Source organism: Monodon monoceros, unplaced genomic scaffold (genome assembly GCF_005190385.1).
Source record: "Monodon monoceros isolate NGI ecotype Baffin Bay Population unplaced genomic scaffold, NGI_Narwhal_1 Super_Scaffold_2, whole genome shotgun sequence".
Taxonomy (NCBI): domain Eukaryota; kingdom Metazoa; phylum Chordata; class Mammalia; order Artiodactyla; family Monodontidae; genus Monodon; species Monodon monoceros.
This window is the reverse complement of record NW_021703776.1, coordinates 49,367,956-49,385,526: the sequence shown is the minus strand read 5'-3', so window position 1 is coordinate 49,385,526 and position 17,571 is coordinate 49,367,956. Positions and strand designations below refer to the sequence as shown.

Sequence of the window (17,571 nt, the reverse complement as noted above, 5' to 3'; positions counted from 1 at the left end):
TTGGAGGTTGTAATACATTTTGTCCTATAGAAATATTGTTAGAAAAGGTGGCTGAATCCTATTATTGCTCTATCTCAGTAGAACAATTGGCTATTTTGAGAACTAATTTTAAAATCTTGCATAATAATATTGTTTCTGCAAAAAAATATAATTTGCTTGCCAAATAACTGCCTTAAAAAATGAGCTTTTGAATTACCACCTAGTCAAGAGTTAACTACTACAGTGGACTGGATCATTTTCTGACACATATTCCTTTTCTTTCCTTCCCCCTCTCCATGGGAGAAGTATTCGTTCTTCTGTTAAAGTTGGCCATGTAACTTCCTTTGGCCAATGGAATGTGGACAGAAATGGCAGGCTATCTCTTCCGAGCCTAGGCCTTCAGGGGCATCGTAGGTTTCTGCTTGCCCTTCTGGGAGCACCTACCTTCTAGGATGAGAAAACATGTCGCGGGGAGCCAAAGGCCCTAGGGCCTGGGCCCCAGAATGAGACACGTGGAGAAGACCAGTACTTGACCCACCGGCTGAAGCAGAGTTGCTCTAGATGACTCAAAGAGCCATCTCTGCCAATGTGAAAACACATGAGCAAGAAACAAAGGCTTATTGCTGTATGCTAGTGAGATTTTTTGTTTGTTTGTTATGCATCGAAAACAGACTAATACAAGGACCAAAAAAAAAAAAAAGTACCTCAGGCTCTGAAAGCAGTTTGATAGCAAGAACTCCAAAACTTTTTTCAGCAAGAGCATCATATTTGGAGTAAGTACCCAGACTCCCAAGTTAATCATGATGAAGGGGACAAAACTTATAAAGATACGTAGGTTTTGCCTGCTAAAAATAATTCTTCCCCTGAATTGTCTTGTTACTGCACACTACTTATATATCTACATAAGAGCATTTATAAATGTTGATGTATAATACATCCATACATGAAAGATTGAGGCATTCTATAAAGTCAACTGTTTTTTCAGATAAAAATGAAGGATAACTCTTAAAGTGCTAAACTTTTAAATGTTAATTGTTTCTTAAATAAAACAACTTTCTAAAATACTCTTTATTTTTCTTCCTTTAGTAAAAAATTTTCAATAGCGGCAACAGTTACTTTTGGGATCTCAGCTGCCTCTCTTGTACCAAATGGCCTGCCTTCTCTGCTTTAGAGTTCTAGCTTGTGTCCCTCTAGGATAAAACAGTGAGAGCTTTCAGAGACTGCTGAGGTTTAAGGTCTTGGACTGTCCTTTCCCTGCATGCCTGTGGATATTATGCTCCATGCTTAAGTTTTACCTGGTCATGATGTTACTGGCTCTGCTTTTTATTCCTCTCCTTTTTCTAATCTCTGCTGCCATTCCTTGTCTACCTACTTTCTTCTCTCTTTAGTAGGTTTCTTTGCTCCTTTTTCTTTTTTGTCTCCTGCTACTTCTTTAGATTAGCACTAGTGTGTGGTCTGACTTTGGAAGCCACCATCTCTAGTGGGGGACCCTGAATGAACACATGGCATGGTCTGTTATCTTTACATTTTAAGTTCTTCTTGGTGATTCCTAATAATGTTGGAGCCAGGAGATCTTTTGGGTTGTCTTTGGATTTTCTGTTAGCCGAAGGACTGGGCTACTTCACTACCAAAGTTGTTCATCACTGTCACGTTCTGTCCAGAATCCTCTACTAAGAGGAACATTTCATTCAAAGTTCCTGCTGAAAAGGAAATCCTATGGTGGCTATATTTTATAACACGCGGTCCTCACTGTCTCCTGGCATACCCGATTGGGCCAGGAGTGCAGCCTGGCCGTAGGTAGCAACACTTATCACGGTTTGGCAAAAAAGGTGAGGTATGGCAGCCAGGTTCCTCCTTGTAGGAATCTGATACAGGAAACAGTGACAGGGCAAATGCTAGCAGTGGGATTAGAGCTGAAAGGATCTGTGAATTAGTTGAAGTTCTGATAGTCAAGGAACCAGCTAAAGTTAGGGGAGCAGAAAGTAGGACTGAAAAGGAGCAATGAGGTGGAGAAAAGGGCAGAGAAAAGCAGAGTTGCTAAGAGCATGTGATGCACAGGACGGAGGCAGAGCATTTACACTCTGGATGGCTTTCCATTTCCAGGCCACACTAGTGAGTATCTTACAAATCAACAGTGGGGAGGAATAGAGCTGTCCTTGTCTATAATTTGGCAGTGGAGGGAACTTTTGCCTAAGCATCAGAAAGTGAGCCACCATCAGCTGAAGATGGAGTTAGGGCTTTCACTGGGAAAATCCTTGGCTCTGCAAACATGCCAATCGATGGCTGTGTCCACACAGAGCTGAAGCATACATAACATGTCTACTAGGACCTATAGACTCTTAGGTCTATATCTAAAATTCAGAATGGGAGTAAGCTTCTGAGTCTAGGAGCACTTTCTTGGCTAGATATCAAAGGTTGTTAATTCAGCTGGTAAAGGATACTCATTACTACTCATTGGGTTCCAAACACCAAGAGTAGCCCCATAGGTACTTTCTTCTACCTACTGTTTGGTCTCCAAATACAAAGAATTATGTACAAAGCCAAGTATTATGAGTTTGAGTCTCAAACAGGGCACAGAAGTCTTTATTTTCAGTGAGGTATTTTATATGTCAGGGCACGTTCAATACTTATTAAATAAATCAATAACTAAAAGGAGTATTGCTATCCAGTTCCTTTGGAAAAACATCTTCCTAAAAATGTGCCTGTTTAAGAAAAGACACATTAAAATGCCAAACAAGCTGCTTAAAGTAGCATGAAAGTGTAAACAAGGAAACATAATATTTACTTCTAAAGAAGCATGTGTTTAGACGAACCCAGAGGATTCTAAGGCTGCATTCAAAAGAACATTCGAAGATGGCAGACTGAAGGGGTGTGGATCAGACTCTTTCATTTTTTTTTTTTTTCCAAATTTTGGCTGCATTTATTGATACACAGTATTTATTTATTTATTTTTTGGCCGCGTTGGGTCTTCGTTGCTGCATGTGGGCTTTCTCTGGTTGTGGCGAGTGCAGGCTACTCTTTGTTGCGGTGCACGGGCTTCTCATTGCAGTGGCTTCTTTTGTGGAGCACGGGCTCTAGGAGTGCGGGCATCAGTAGTTGCAACACACGGGCTCAGTAGTTGTGGCTCACAAGCTCTAGAGCGCAGGCTTCAGTAGTTGTGGTGCACAGGCTTCGTTGCTCTGCGGCCTGTGGGATCCTCCCGGACCAGGGCTCAAACCCATATCCCCTGCATTGGCAGGCGGATTCTTAACCACTGCACCACCAGGGAAGTCCCTCTTTCTCTTTCTATAGGACCTGAAGACACTGCAGAATCAAAAGCCACTAGCTGCTCTAGGGCTGGAAATGAAAGCTGCAGAGAGACTGTGGCCTCTGCCCCGTGTGGTTGTGGCACATGACGATGAACTGACACTGTGCCCAGTGCCCAGTGTGGACAGGGCAAGTCTCTCACGAGCACAGTGCAGACCAACTCTGCATCATGTGAACTTACCAGAAGTAGGTCTTTGCCTTGTTCATCAATATCTGTTACAAACTTCTCAATTGGTTGAGGAGATTTTGAGTGAAAAGCCTGCCTGGGGAGGGCAACATCTCTAGGCCAGTCCTCTTCTCCTGGGAGTCCAATTACACTACAAAAGAACCACAGGTGAATGTAAGCATTAGCTGCTGTGCTGAAGCGATTTTTCCACCAATTCTAGAAGAAGGTAAAGCCTAAGGGGCAGGCATGGGGGACACAGAGCCTCAGGAGTTCATCACTTGTATGACCGGCAGGACTCCCTTTTCTCTCTGTCCTACTGCAATACGGTGATCATGGCAGGGTGATCAGGTGCTGCAGTAGGGTAATCTCACAGGAGAACTGTAAAAACCACTGGGAAGAGATAAGAGATTACTTTGGCGGAAGACACAAAATGTAAGAGATCATGCAGAACTGGAAACTACTGTATTACCAATAAGCCCTGAAATACTGACAGAGCAGGACCTATATATTCAAAGGACACCTGCATGGGCATATCATATTTTCCTTTATGCCCAGGAGTGCTTTTCGTGCTCTGATCGAACACTCCTGTACTGACATGCCTTTATGATACTCATCTAACATGATTTGTTTACACATAAATTTGGTTGCATTTTTGGTTGAAGAATAATTCCTCACACAGTAATTACATAAATCAGAACCAGACCAAAAAAATGAGGCTAAAAGGTATGGTAGTCCTATATTATGCAATACCATTTTATAATTTAATATCAAATTTAACTTACATAATTTAATTTACATATTTTATATAACTATTTTATGCTATTACAAAGTGAGCAAACAATTAATAAGAACAGTATCATTTATGTTCCCCCTGAAAACCATCCTGGGATCAGAAAGGTAGAGAGAGCATCAAGTGATACAAAAACAGCACAGGCTGTTTAGTGGACAGACTATATGGCTATTCGAATACTGAGCAAACTCTTTTGACTACAGTTAGAAAAGGTGCTGGCCTGCACTGTCGTCTTCTTGGCCTGCACTCGCTGGGACTAAGACCCAGGGATGTCCTCCTGAACAAGTCCTCCAGGGTGCAGGAACACGTGGTGGTAAATGTCACAAGATCTCTGTAGGGCTTTGTTCCCCCCCTTCCCTCACCTCAACAGAGCCCAGGTAACAGACCTCACCTGGGAAGAGCAGACACCTATCACTGGGTGTCTGGGGAAAGACATAGTAATCCTACCTCTGTCAGACATGTGGGGAGAGCCAGGTTATTGAGGTAGATAAAAACAGACTCATGGACATGTTTACAGAACAGATGAATGGAAATGACAACTTGAGCAACATACTAATTTGTTTAACAGCAAGATCTAGAATAAGAATAAAAAGAGGAAAACAAAAACATTACCATTTATTATTTTTAAAAAAATGTGTGTGTTTGGATAGAATGGGACAGGCAGAGAAGAACAGAAGAATGCTTACTAAATAACTTTAAAAAATTGTCTTTCAGTCATTTTTGGCCTTTTAGCCATTTTTATATCAATATTTTTGCATATTATCACCAGTCACCTAGAAATCGATTATAACAACTCTTAGTACAAGTTTAAAATCTTTTTTATTTGCAGTTTTGAATATATTTATATTGAGCTAAATCTGGCAATGTGGGCAGCTGAATGCCAAAAGCTCTCAGAAAAACAGTGTCCCTGTATGTATATGTGTGATGTATACATATATACATACCTGTTTATATAAATAACTTATAAAAGTGTTCTTAAATCTACCACCTCCTGAGACATGTAGGTCAGGTATTATTATTTCCATTATATAGATGGGGAAACTGAGGATGAGGAATAAAATGAACTGCCAACTTCACACATAGTTCAGCCCAGAGCCTGGAGCAAACGTATTCCAAATCCAGTATTTTGTTTCCATTTAACTATGACTCTGCTCTTAAAAATGCTCTAAAATGTCACAGGCTAAAAGCATTCAGTTTCACTTTCAAAGTACTTACTGTTCTTTGAAAGTATAAATCTTCCAAAACACAGGAACAGTTTTCCCCTTAAGAGAATGTGAATATGGCTTTCTTTTAAAAAATATTCAGTTTAATATCCAGTGTGAACATTTATGGCCTATATATGAGTGTTGTGAAATTCTGATAGGTCCATTAAAAAGGGCTTGCATCAAATTTCAATATTTGGACAAAGCCGAATATAAGCCTTAAAAAGTTGACATTTGTACTGGAAACACTGACAAAGCACAAAAACCTATAAATGGCAGTGGTGGCTGAGACAGAAATCATTTTTCAAGTACTTGAGAAGTGACACTAGGGTGCAGCATTGTCCCTCTTCTCTCTGCCAAAGCAATGAATACATTCAGAGGAAACAATATAATTTCAATGAAACAATGCCAGAAACCAAGAAGTAAAATCTAAAGGCACAAAACATATCAAACTTTATGGCTTCTTTTCTGCTGGCAACCTGGGATCTTAGGCCTTTGCCAAAAGTGGAAATGGCTTTCCCTTGGAAGCAAGTCAAACGTGTTCGTCAAAGGTTCCTTCTGGTCCGTCCCACTGGCTTCACGTACTAAGGGGCACCAGCAGTGTTAACATGATTGAAGACGTCGGTGTTAGAGGTAGACAGAACGCCCAGGTGGAGTCAGTAAGGAAAAGCAGGTGAAGGACGTCAGTGTCTGGCAAGCTGGTTTCAGTCAAGACTGTTCTTACTTTTAACAAGAGAGTCACTGGTATGCCTGACTTTCACAGTTCCCTCTTCACAATCACATGCACACAAAATACATTCAACAGGGATAGGGAAGAACAGATGGGAGTTCATCATTGAATGATCAAAGAACGTGACACCCAGAAGCAGAGAGTAATGTGCAAGTTTGGTCCTGAGTTCATCCATCTTACAGAGCGGACAGTAGCAGTGGCAGGAGCAGCCGTCGTGGCAGCTGCCCTGGACCCAGGAAGCCCCCAGACAATAAAACTAGCAAATGTTTTTCAGGCCTTAAAGCCACTGGGTTCTGACTCAGCAGTGACTCTGGCACTAACAGAAGCCTATTGGAGCTGCTTCCAGTCACTGAAAGAACAAACTCAGGTTCCGGGTTTATTCCGACTGTTTCAAGCAGTTAAACATGAGAAAATAGTGTTAAAATATAATGCTTTTCTTTAGGGGGACCTTTCATCAGTTTTACAGGCTGCAAATATCATAAAAATTACTAGGATGCCTATAAAATGGTACAGAGCAATGATCAGGGCTATTTTTGGTTCTAGAACTCCCACTTTCTTCCTACTCCACCCGAATCCTGATGGGGCTTGGCAACAACATAGATCCCAGAAGGTTGCTGTACTGCATGCTCTGTGAGAAGAAAAGCCTCTTCTTCCCATTCTAGACACATGAAAGCGTCCATACTCTCACATGCACAAACATGTACGCTAATGGAACTCTGAAAATCATCAAGGAGCTATGTCACAGACAACTGGAACCAAAGAATTCGAGCACAAGAAAGCCTTAAAGTTTCATTTCTCAGGCGAAGAAGTTAAGGAACAAAAAGGTTAAACAATTAATGATGAATTATAATAATAGCTAACATTTTTTCAAAAGCATTTACTATGTACCAGGCACTGTGTAAGTCTTCTACCCAGTGTTTTAAATGACTTTTTCAAGACTGCAGTTATTTAGCCACAGGCGTAGGATTGAAACCTAGGATCCTTATCTCCTTTTTCAGTGTTCCAAAGAAAAATGGATTTGTAGCATACCGTCCTTTGTCCAGGAAGACAAAACAAAACAATGTAAAACCAACCTGGATGACTACAGGATACTCAATGGGGACAGGAAGCCCAGTGGGTAAGGATGGGTTACCTGGTCATTGAGCGCCCCACCTCTGAGTGGAAGCATCTGAAATGACCCCAAGCAGACAACACAGCTGAACTTAAAGAACTGGAGCTCAGCCAAGCAGAGAAAGGGCAGCTGTCAAAAGATCCACACGAGCAACATAAAAGCTTCCAGAGCAGAGCAATCAGGCCACAAGGCATGATGGGCTCTGCACAAAACAGCAGACGTCTACCATGTCCCCACTCACCACACAAACAGTAACATTGTCTGCAGCAGCAGCAGCTTGGGAAAGACAAGAGATAAACATATTACATAAACGTCAGAGGAAGGTCACTGTAATGTTTTAATGTTACAGACACAGATGTAAAATTACAGTTAATACTTACTCCAAGATTTTTCCTAGCTGATCGACATCTGAACTTCCACGAAAAAGCGGCCTGAAAGAAACAAGATACATATTAAACAAGGAGTTTTTCTCTGGTTACATTTCAATCATACTTGTCTTGATCATTATTTAACAGGAATCAAAATATTCTTTGTGTGGGGAAGAAGTAACCTTTGGTAAATGAAGGTTTTTCTTGCATTCCCCTTACAGTAAGATCTCTTATGAATATCTGGCGGTGCCTGACTCCCATACTTGATAATCCTGGGTAACCTATTCTCAGTCATTGTAACAACACTGCCACCATCATATACAGGCCCTGGCTTCAAAGTTCTACTTAACTTTGTGGTAGGCTGGAACACATCGCTATCATAGGCTCAAACCAGAGGTATGTAGAATTCTTTTTTTTTGCTGTACGCGGGCCTCTCAGTGCTGTGGCCTCTCCCGTTGCGGAGCACAGGCTCCGGACGCGCAGGCTCAGCGGCCATAGCTCACGGGACCAGCCGCTCTGCGGCATGTGGGATCTTCCCGGACCGGGGCACGAACCCGTGTCCCCTGCATCAGCAGGCGGACTCTCAATCACTGTGTCACCAGGGAAGCCCTGTGGAATTCTTTGATATTATTCTTGGTCAGATCCTTCTCAGAGCACCCTTCCTTTTTTTAATTGAAATATAGTTGACTTACAATATTGTATTAGTTTCAAGTATACAGCAAAGTGATTCAACTATATATACACATATATATGTATATATATACACATATATTTAGATTCTTTTCCATTATAGGTTATTAGAAGATATTGAATATAGTTCCCTGTGCTACACAGTAGGTCTTGTTGCTTATCTATTTTATGTATTGTAGTTTGTATCTGTTAATCTCATACTCCTCATTTACCCCCCCCCTCTCTTTCCCCTTTGGTAACCATAAGTTTGTTTTCTGACAGAGCACCCTTTCTTAATATCACTCTGCTATCGCAGTACTTCCTCACAGTTCTCTCTCCTTCCACTTGTCCTGAATGCTGCAGTGAGCTACCTATGGGTCTGTTTTTCTGATTATACCACTCCCCCTTCTCCCAATATTATGGTAGCTAAACATCACAAGTTCAAAATCCTAACTCTGGGCTTCAGAGGCAATTGTGAACACACAAGACTCATTATCTGTACTGAGCATTTAACTGACAATTAAATGAACTCACTTGGTGACATTTCTGGCATTTTCTTAAGTAGAGAGCAGGAAGTGTTCTAGGTTTGCCCCTAACCTTTGGCTTAGTGCTTTACCTGAACAGGTGCTCAGTTAATACATATCTTATTTGATTTTATATATACCCATGGTACACATGTAAATGTTCCCTAACTCCTTGCTCAACAAATGACATAAAAAAGTATTTTTTGGGCTTCCCTGGTGGCACAGTGGTTGAGAGTCCGCCTGCCGTTGCAGGGGACATGGGTTCGTGCCCCGGTCTGGGAAGATCCCACATGCCGCGGAGCGGCTAGGCCTGTGAGCCATGGCCGCTGAGCCTGCGCGTCCGGAGCCTGTGCTCCACAACGGGAGAGGCCACAGCAGTGAGAGGCCCACGTACTGCAAAAAAAAAAAAAAAAAAAAGTATTTTTCAAGAATAATGTGTTTTAAAAAATATGTGCAGCCTATTATCAGAGATCATGTTTTAGAAATATTATATCTCAATTTATAAAGCCTTAAACCAGACCTCTTAAATATTTTTTACACACAACAAACGAACTTGCTATATACGCTATATATGGAGACTCCTACAAAGTCATGGCATTTCAGTGGCTAGGAGACACTGAACCATACACTTTCTATTCAGGCCATGATTCTTGAAGGTGGTTATTTTCAAATGAAGTGGAAAATAATTTACTCGTGTAAATGTTATGGTTGGATTGTGTCCCCCCGCCCCGTGCCCCCAATTTACATTGAAGTCCAACCCCAGTGCCTCAGAATGAGGGCCTTTGAAGTGATGGGTAAGTCCAAATGAGGCCATTAGGGTGGGCCCTAATCCAATCCAAACCAGAGGCATGCGTGCACACAGAGAAATGATCACGTGAGGACACAGCAGGGAGGTGAGCCAAGGAGAGAGAACTCAGAAGAAACCAAACCAGCTGACACCTTGATCTTGGGCTTCCAGCCTCCAGAACTGTGGGAAAACAAATTTCTGTTGTTTAAGCCACTTAGTCTTTGGTATTTTGTTATGGCAAACCCTAGAAAACGGATACAGACATCACTAACACAGCCAAATTAATAAAGAATTATGGAGTTGGATTCTAAAAGACATCTAGACAGGTCCTGAAAGATAGCAAGGTGAGAAGTGAAAGTTTTAGAAAAGTTAAACAATGGAATCTTAACAGCTATTATTTATAGGGCACTGGTGTTGTACCTGACATAGTGCCACATGCTCCCCAAACATTATATCATTTAATTATCACAAAAACTCCAGGAGCAAGGTAGTATTATTATCATCCCTATTTTCTGATGAGGAAACTGAGGATTGGAGAAGCTTCCTGACTTACCTAAGGACACATAACAAATTGCAGACTTAAAATTCAAGCCAGGTCTGCCTTGCCCCAAAGCCTGTATGCTCCATTATTATGTCGTAATACTTTTATTTAGGTTACTAATGTTCTCTGCAATCACAGACAGTCACTTTAGCTGAGCCTCTGGGGTGAAATAGCACAGGGACCCTGTGAAGAGCGCTGTGTAGAGAACCTGTGTCTCATAAGCGGGTGCCTATGGGATTCTTACTCAGATGGCTTTGCAAGTGTCTAAATGTCTTTAAGCTCTTGCTCTACTTTAACAAGGAACAAAGCAGTTCACCAGATTGAGACTCTCTAGTCTCTCCACAAACTAACTGATGATGGCCCTTCCAGATCTTTAAATCTTCCTACAAGCCCAATCTTTTATAGCTGTTTAGCTCACACATCTTAATTGATGCACCATTTTAAAATTCCTTCCAAAGCATAGAACTCGGGTTGCAAAGAATCAACCGTTCTCTTTCTCTTCACACTCATCTATTTTTCTTAATATTAAAGTATGAAATTATTGGGACTTCCCTGGCGGTGCGGTGGTTAAGAATCCGCCTGCCAGTGCAGGGGACGTGGGTTCAATCCCTGGTCTGGGAAGATCCCACACGCCGCGGAGCGACTAAGCCCATGCACCACAACTACTGAGCCTGCGCTCTACAGCCCGCAACTACTGAGCCCACGTGCCACAACTACTGAAGCCCGTGCACCTAGAGCCCGTGCTCCACAACAAGAGAAGCCACCACGATGAGAAGCCCGCGCACCGCCACGAAGAGTAGCCCCCGCTCGCCACAACTAGAGAAAGCCTGCACGCAGCAATGAAGACCGAACGCAGCCAAAAATCAATTTAAAAAAATTAAAAATAAAATAAAGTATGAAATTATAAAACTAAATATAGCCGGCATTATGAGGTTTGGGAACAAACACAAATGACCCTTTCTTGCTAAGCAAGTATCTCAAATGGCTGGAGTGGTGAGTGTGCCAGGTCAGTAAGCACAGAGGGAACAGAGAGCATCAGTTTAATCTGCTGAGCTGGTTAAGTCGCCATGTAAACATGCCAAGCCCCTCACCCTTCATGAAGAAGACTGGTATCCACAGAAGCATGAGTGAAATTACTTGTGAGGATTATGGAGCAGTTTAAAATAAATATGTTGGCATGGCTATCGGGAAACAAACAAAGCAGACTAACTTGAATGGATGTCTCCAGGCAAAGGCGTAAGAACATCTCTTTCCTGGGGTGGGCACTGAGACCCCAGCCTGAAGCTCAGCTGCAGCGGTGGCTCATGTCCCTACTGTTTTGGTTTTGAGCTCTTTTCTTGTTTTTGTCCCTTGGCAATATTCTAACTTTTTTGCTAGTTCTGCTATGCATTTAAGTTTGCTCTATTTTATCTTACATTTGCTACATGTTTTAGCAGAGGACTTTCAAGTCACGTGGTCTACCATACTGAAAGAGCCTGAAGTCGTATCTCTATTGGTTGGACTTGGCCCACAAAATGAAATGTGCCTGCCATCCCTGAGTTAGGACTGGCCCATCAGTTTGGCTTCCTTTAATGAGGGCAGCAAGCAGAAGGTCTGAATCATAACCACTCTTCTGTGAACACTCAGTAAAACCTGCTAGGGGATACTAGAAACTCAGAGCCTGCAATTCGGTGTAGAGCTCAGATTGCCTTTTGCCACCTTAGGAAGACTTGGTATGTGACTCTGGGGTCTATTAACTTGTCTTTGCAGCAAATGTGGGTTGGCTTGAGTTATAAGAGCTACTGAACCCTGAATGCATGCAATTAGCTCCTATAAAATGGATCTTTGGATGCAAAGACATAGTCACAAGACAAGAGAAATGGGTCACATGAAGAGGGCAATAGGCCTAACTGGAACTGGTACTCTCAGCTGACCAAGAGGTTGGTCATGAATCTGATCAAACTCTTAGAACCATCTATTCAGTTTTCAGCTGAAAAGTTGGAATAGTTTGTATGAGCTGGTTTTATGATAGTGGGTGCTATGAACGTAAGGAGCATGGAGAGGTACAATGGATTTAGAGGAGAGATGAAACCTTTCATCATGATGAACTCCTGGGTGTGCTATGGTGGAGTGTGGAGACGTAAGAATAAGATCACCCTAAGGACCTTATTCTATCTTTAAATAAGGCTCTTTGGTAAGAAGTCTTGGCTGTATCAGGTATGTGTGCACCATGAACTGAAGAAACACACAGGACCGGTATTTTCATTGAGGTTATTTTGAATATTCTTCCTCCCTCATATTAGCTGAGCCAAAGAAGCTTCAATTCATATAATTTATGGCATATTTTAGGTGGACAAATATGAACATAATCTTTGATTATATTCTTTGGTTTAGTGATGAGGGAGAGTTTAATTCTACTGCCTGGAATAACCGTATAATTGAGGGATGATTTGGCTAAAACACACACATGTATGAGTCCGACTTGGCTGGTTCTTTATTACCAAGACATAAAGCTGAGCTGGAAGGAAGTAGAGGGTTGAAGGAGCAAAATGGTGGAGAATAAAAGACACAGAAAGACTGAAAGACTGAGATTGAGATAGAGATGGCCAGATAGAGACAACCTGAGGAGGTTCACAATAACTTTAAACTCTGTTTCTTCCCACTGCCTAAGAATCTACCTCTCCTGGTAATCCTAGGATGTTAGGTACAGAGGCCCCGCATGGAGATGGAAGATGGAAGAGGAATGCTCTGGTATATATCATGAGACAGAGCCTCATCAAAGATAAAACGTCATGCATTTTTAGAAAAAGTCACTGCAGGGAGAAGATCCACAAAGCTATCCTATCTTGTCTGTTTTTAGACATAAGCCTCCCAGGTGACATATGCAGGAATTCTTTTAAACTAATTATTTAAAAATACAGTTAACAACAGAGATATTCTATTGAAGACAGTAAATCTGAGGGCTGTTTTTATATTTCTAAGAAAATTCTTATATACACATTTTTGGGTTGGGGGGGTTAAATAATAAAATGGAAAGATTACTCCTACCAAAAACATCCCAAAATGATTACTGCAATTGCTTTACTGAATTAACACGTTAAAAAATCCTTTTATTATACAGAACATTACTGAAGGTCAGTAACTTTTATGCATTTTACTACATCAAAAACTACAATTAATCACTTCATTTAGATACTTTTCAGTAGTTTAACCAAGTGGCTGGGTAACAGCGCACAAACATTATTGCTAAAGACCTTTGTTGAATCTAAGCATCATGAATCCATTTCCCATTTTATACCTACATTTCTTTTCTCTTCCCCTTGCTTATGATTGTCGTTATTCTTCAGAAGATTTTCTCCACACTCTCTGGGACTTTTACATTCTTTTGCAGAAACCCTCCTTCTGTCTCACATGCCCCTGAGCCTCTTTCTATTATGAATTCCCACATAAACTCCAGAGGAGCCTACTGGAAGGACTTTGCCATGCTACCCTTAGAAGGCAACTTATTTGACAAGGTAAGCAATATTTGGGGGACAATATCTGAAACTGAACATTGCTATGTTTTTACGAAAGAGGATTTTAGGTTATTTCCAAGTATTTTCCTCAAACATCTTTCTTCACCATTATACTTGATAATAGTTAATGCTGATAAAATAAACTCTATGAAACACATACATTTTCATTTATACATGTTTTTTTTTCCCTTTTCCTAACCAAAGGGAGATTCCTGCAAAATACAATGGCAAATTGCATTCATTTCAAATCACAGCAGAGTCATTTCTCTTCTCACCTCACCTTAGGCACTGCTGTGCCAAAACAAGTGTAGACCTTGGGGTTTTAATCAAGGATTTCCCCAAGGCTTTATTAAATCTGTGAGAGGTTAAACCTTAACATTCTCCCCCTCCCCCGCCCCACAACATGTTGATTTTTCAGGATACCTGCCGACTGGGGAGAGGGCATAGATTCTGGTGATAGACTGTCCTGGGCGTGACCGAACCCCTACTCAGCCACTTCTCCCTGTACGACCTTAGAAAGTCATTTCGCCTCTGTAAAATGTCCAGTTTATAGTAGACCTATAATATGCAGCAGCTAATTATACACACTTTCTCACACTTATACATGGTAGATATTTCTGGTTACTGGCTGCTATTACACACAGATGATAAGGTAAAATATTTTACATGGTGAACAAGAAAGGAAGAGGACATTTGTCACTGTGTGGTGGGTGCTCAAGTCAAACTTAAACCTAATAGTCCTTCCTCTGGCGTCACTATATATATTCTCTACACCTGTTAGAATTCTTATACCTTTATCATCAAGAAAAGAAAGAATGAATGTCAAAATTTCCAATAAACATTAATTCATTTTGAATTGGCAATTCTAAATGTAGGTTTAGCAAAAAAACTCACTCACCACTGTCTTATCAGTGAAGTGAATTTGCTTGGGTCAAATTACAAAGGGGACCAAGTTTCGGACTCATGCCTTTTAAAGCAAACAACTAAAAGAACATACAAATACTATTCATAATCTCAATGGACAGTGCAAAACAACAATTAAAAGTAGGGTATGTTTTCTAGCAGATGAGATGTGTATGCTGATATACCTGTTATAGAAAGGTAATGATTCATGCATAATGGAAGATGAAAGATTTTGTTTAGTTACAGTACTTTCATTGTACTAAAAAGATGAGGAAGTCATGGATCACCCTATAGAACACCTCTGTAACCTGCATTTGAACTGCAGCTATGCTTTAGCTGCTATCTTTCTTGATTAGCAGAGGAATTTTCCATGTTCATAAAATGACCTCTCGAAAAATATTACCCAGGGGAATGTTTGCTTTTTAATCCTTGTAACCCATGTTCAGTTCCAAAGTTGTTATCTGTTAAGTTAAAAATGTCAATTTATCACCTTACAATTACCACCTATTCAAATAACCAGATTAAGCAGAAAATCAATTAATTGATTTACTTTGTAAACACTAATCGAGTGATCACCTACTAAGCACAAAGGGTTGCATTAGGTGCTAGGAGATTATCCCTCCCCCCCGCCCCCGCCCAAATAAATATTAAATATAAATTAGATTGTATAATGTATGGTCTTAATATATAATAAACAGGGCTTCCCTGGTGGTGCAGCGGTTAAGAATCCACCTACCAATGCAGGGGACACATGTTCGATCCCTGGTCCGGGAAGATCCCACATGCCGCGGAGCAGCTAAGCCTGTGCACCACAACTACTGAGCCTGTGCTCTAGAGCCTGCGAGTCACAACTACTGAGCCCACGTGCCACAACTACTGAAGCCTGTGCACCTAGAGCCCACGCTCCGCAACAAGAGAAGCCACCACAATGAGAAGCCCGCGCACTGCAACGAAGAGTAGCCCCCGCTCGCTGCAACGAGAGAAAAGTCTGCGCACAGCAATGAAGACCCAATACAGCCCAAAGTAAATAAATAAAATAACTAAATTTTAAAAATATGTAATAAATATACATTTAAATTATAATATATATTTTATAAATTTATATTATCATAAAATAATAATTATTTATATAATAGTATAAGTTCATTAAAAATTTATATTAAAATACAAATTTATAACTTTATAAATAAATATACATACCTATACTACATCCTACCATAATGATCCTTGCTTCCACAGGAGACAAGATATACAAATGCAGGGTCATGAAGTAGAGAAGTTTCTCTAATTTTACTGGTGGGAGCCGAAAGCCCAGGGCAATCATTTAATCTTTACTAGAATGTTGGGCGGTGGTCTGATTAACCTCCTTTTATCAATGAGAAGTAAAGTAACTGATTCGAGGAAACACAGACCAGTAAGAGGCTAAGCTGGTCTGTGTGACTCCAATGAGCAGCAAATAGAAGCAGTGTTTTAGAAAGATTAATATGACAGAGGTTCACTGGGCCAGTTGGCTGGGATGGAGATGGCGCTGGGGATGCCAATGGGAAGGCCAGGCCATGAATGAGATGACAAGGACCTGCACTAGGTGGACAAGGAAATGGGCCGGGATGCAAAGATGTTTAACAGAAGGGGATCAGAACTTGGTGAAAGACTGAACAGGACTTGGAAGGAGAAGCATGATTTGAAGTTTGCATTACTAGTAAAGCCAGGCTGAATGAGAAAGGTGGGGAGACGGTGGTGGGGGACAGGGAAGAGGAAATTGGAAAATAATTAATTTAGTTTTGGATGTGTTCCTTTAAAATAAAAATAACATATAAAATAAAAAATATGCAAAAAAAGGTAGTTAAGTACACCTAGACATACACCCAAGAGTATTGAGAGCATATGTCCTTACAAAAACTTGTACATGAATGTACATAGCATATTCATATTCATAATAACCAAAAAGTAGAATGAACCCTAATGTCCATCAGCTGATAAAGGGATAAACAGAACGTGGTATAGCCATACCATGGAGTATCATTCAGTCATAAAAAGGAATGAAGCACTGCTGCAACATGGATGACCCTTGAAAACATTATGCTAAGTAAAAGAAGCCAGTCACAAAAGACCACACTGTATGATTCCATTTATTGGAATCCATATATTCCAATATATAGAAGAGGCAAATCTATGGAGTCAGAAAGTAGATGAGTGGTTGCCTAGGACGGGGGCCTTGTGGGGAAATGAGGAGTGACTGCTAATGGGCATGGGGTTTCTTTTTAGGGTGATGAAAATATTCTAACATTGACTGTGGTGATGGTTGCACAACTCTCTGGATAGACTACTCTAAAAACCACTGAAGTGTGACATTTATATTGGTGAATTGTATGGTACGTGAATTATATGTCAATAAAGCTGTTTTAAAAAAAGTAGTTTAGAAATTATATTTCCAAGCAAACATTACAAATTCAGGACAGTAAAAATCTGCTAAGAAAATTGCTTTAGGCCTAAATATATGAAAGGCTTAAGTACATCATATTGCAGTACAGTGACAAACATTTATTCTACCATACACTCAGTCAAGTGCCTGTTTGGAGAGGTGTGCTCTGGAAGTTCTGAATAATCTACTAATATGATCTGAATCTCCCCAAACACCTGATTTATCAGATTAGGATTAAATAATAAACCCCCAAAATGTGTATGGATAAAAAAAGACAGTCTAAACAACCATCTTATGCTTTCCTCTGATGGTGACATTATGGGTGATTTGGTTTTTTTTTTTCCTGCATTTTTCTATTATTCTGTACTCACCATTTTATGAGCATCAGTTAGTTTTAAAATCAGAAGGAAAAGGCCCCAACACGGCTACTTGCCATATACTGCATGTACGTGATCTGTTCACCCCACTTCTTCATTCCCCACTCCTGTGCCAACCCACTTCTATTCCTCACTTACTTGCTGGTCTCTACAGCCAAAATTGGAAGCTCCCTGAGGACAGGGTCAACCTTTACTTGCTTCT

The 17,571-nt window shown here is 40.7% G+C and overlaps 1 protein-coding gene across 4 annotated transcripts in view; it reads right to left on the bottom strand.

Moving 5' to 3' along the window:
- Positions 1-17,571, bottom strand: part of CDK6 (cyclin dependent kinase 6) — a 233,322-nt gene that overhangs the window by 11,982 nt on the left and 203,769 nt on the right. For all 4 annotated transcript variants that reach the window (XM_029232925.1, XM_029232924.1, XM_029232927.1 and 1 more), the window contains 2 exons: positions 7,665-7,715; positions 3,467-3,602 (listed from right to left, as the gene is read on the bottom strand). In XM_029232925.1, the coding sequence (XP_029088758.1) occupies positions 3,467-3,602; positions 7,665-7,715 (187 nt within the window). The remainder of the gene's footprint in view (positions 1-3,466; positions 3,603-7,664; positions 7,716-17,571) is intronic.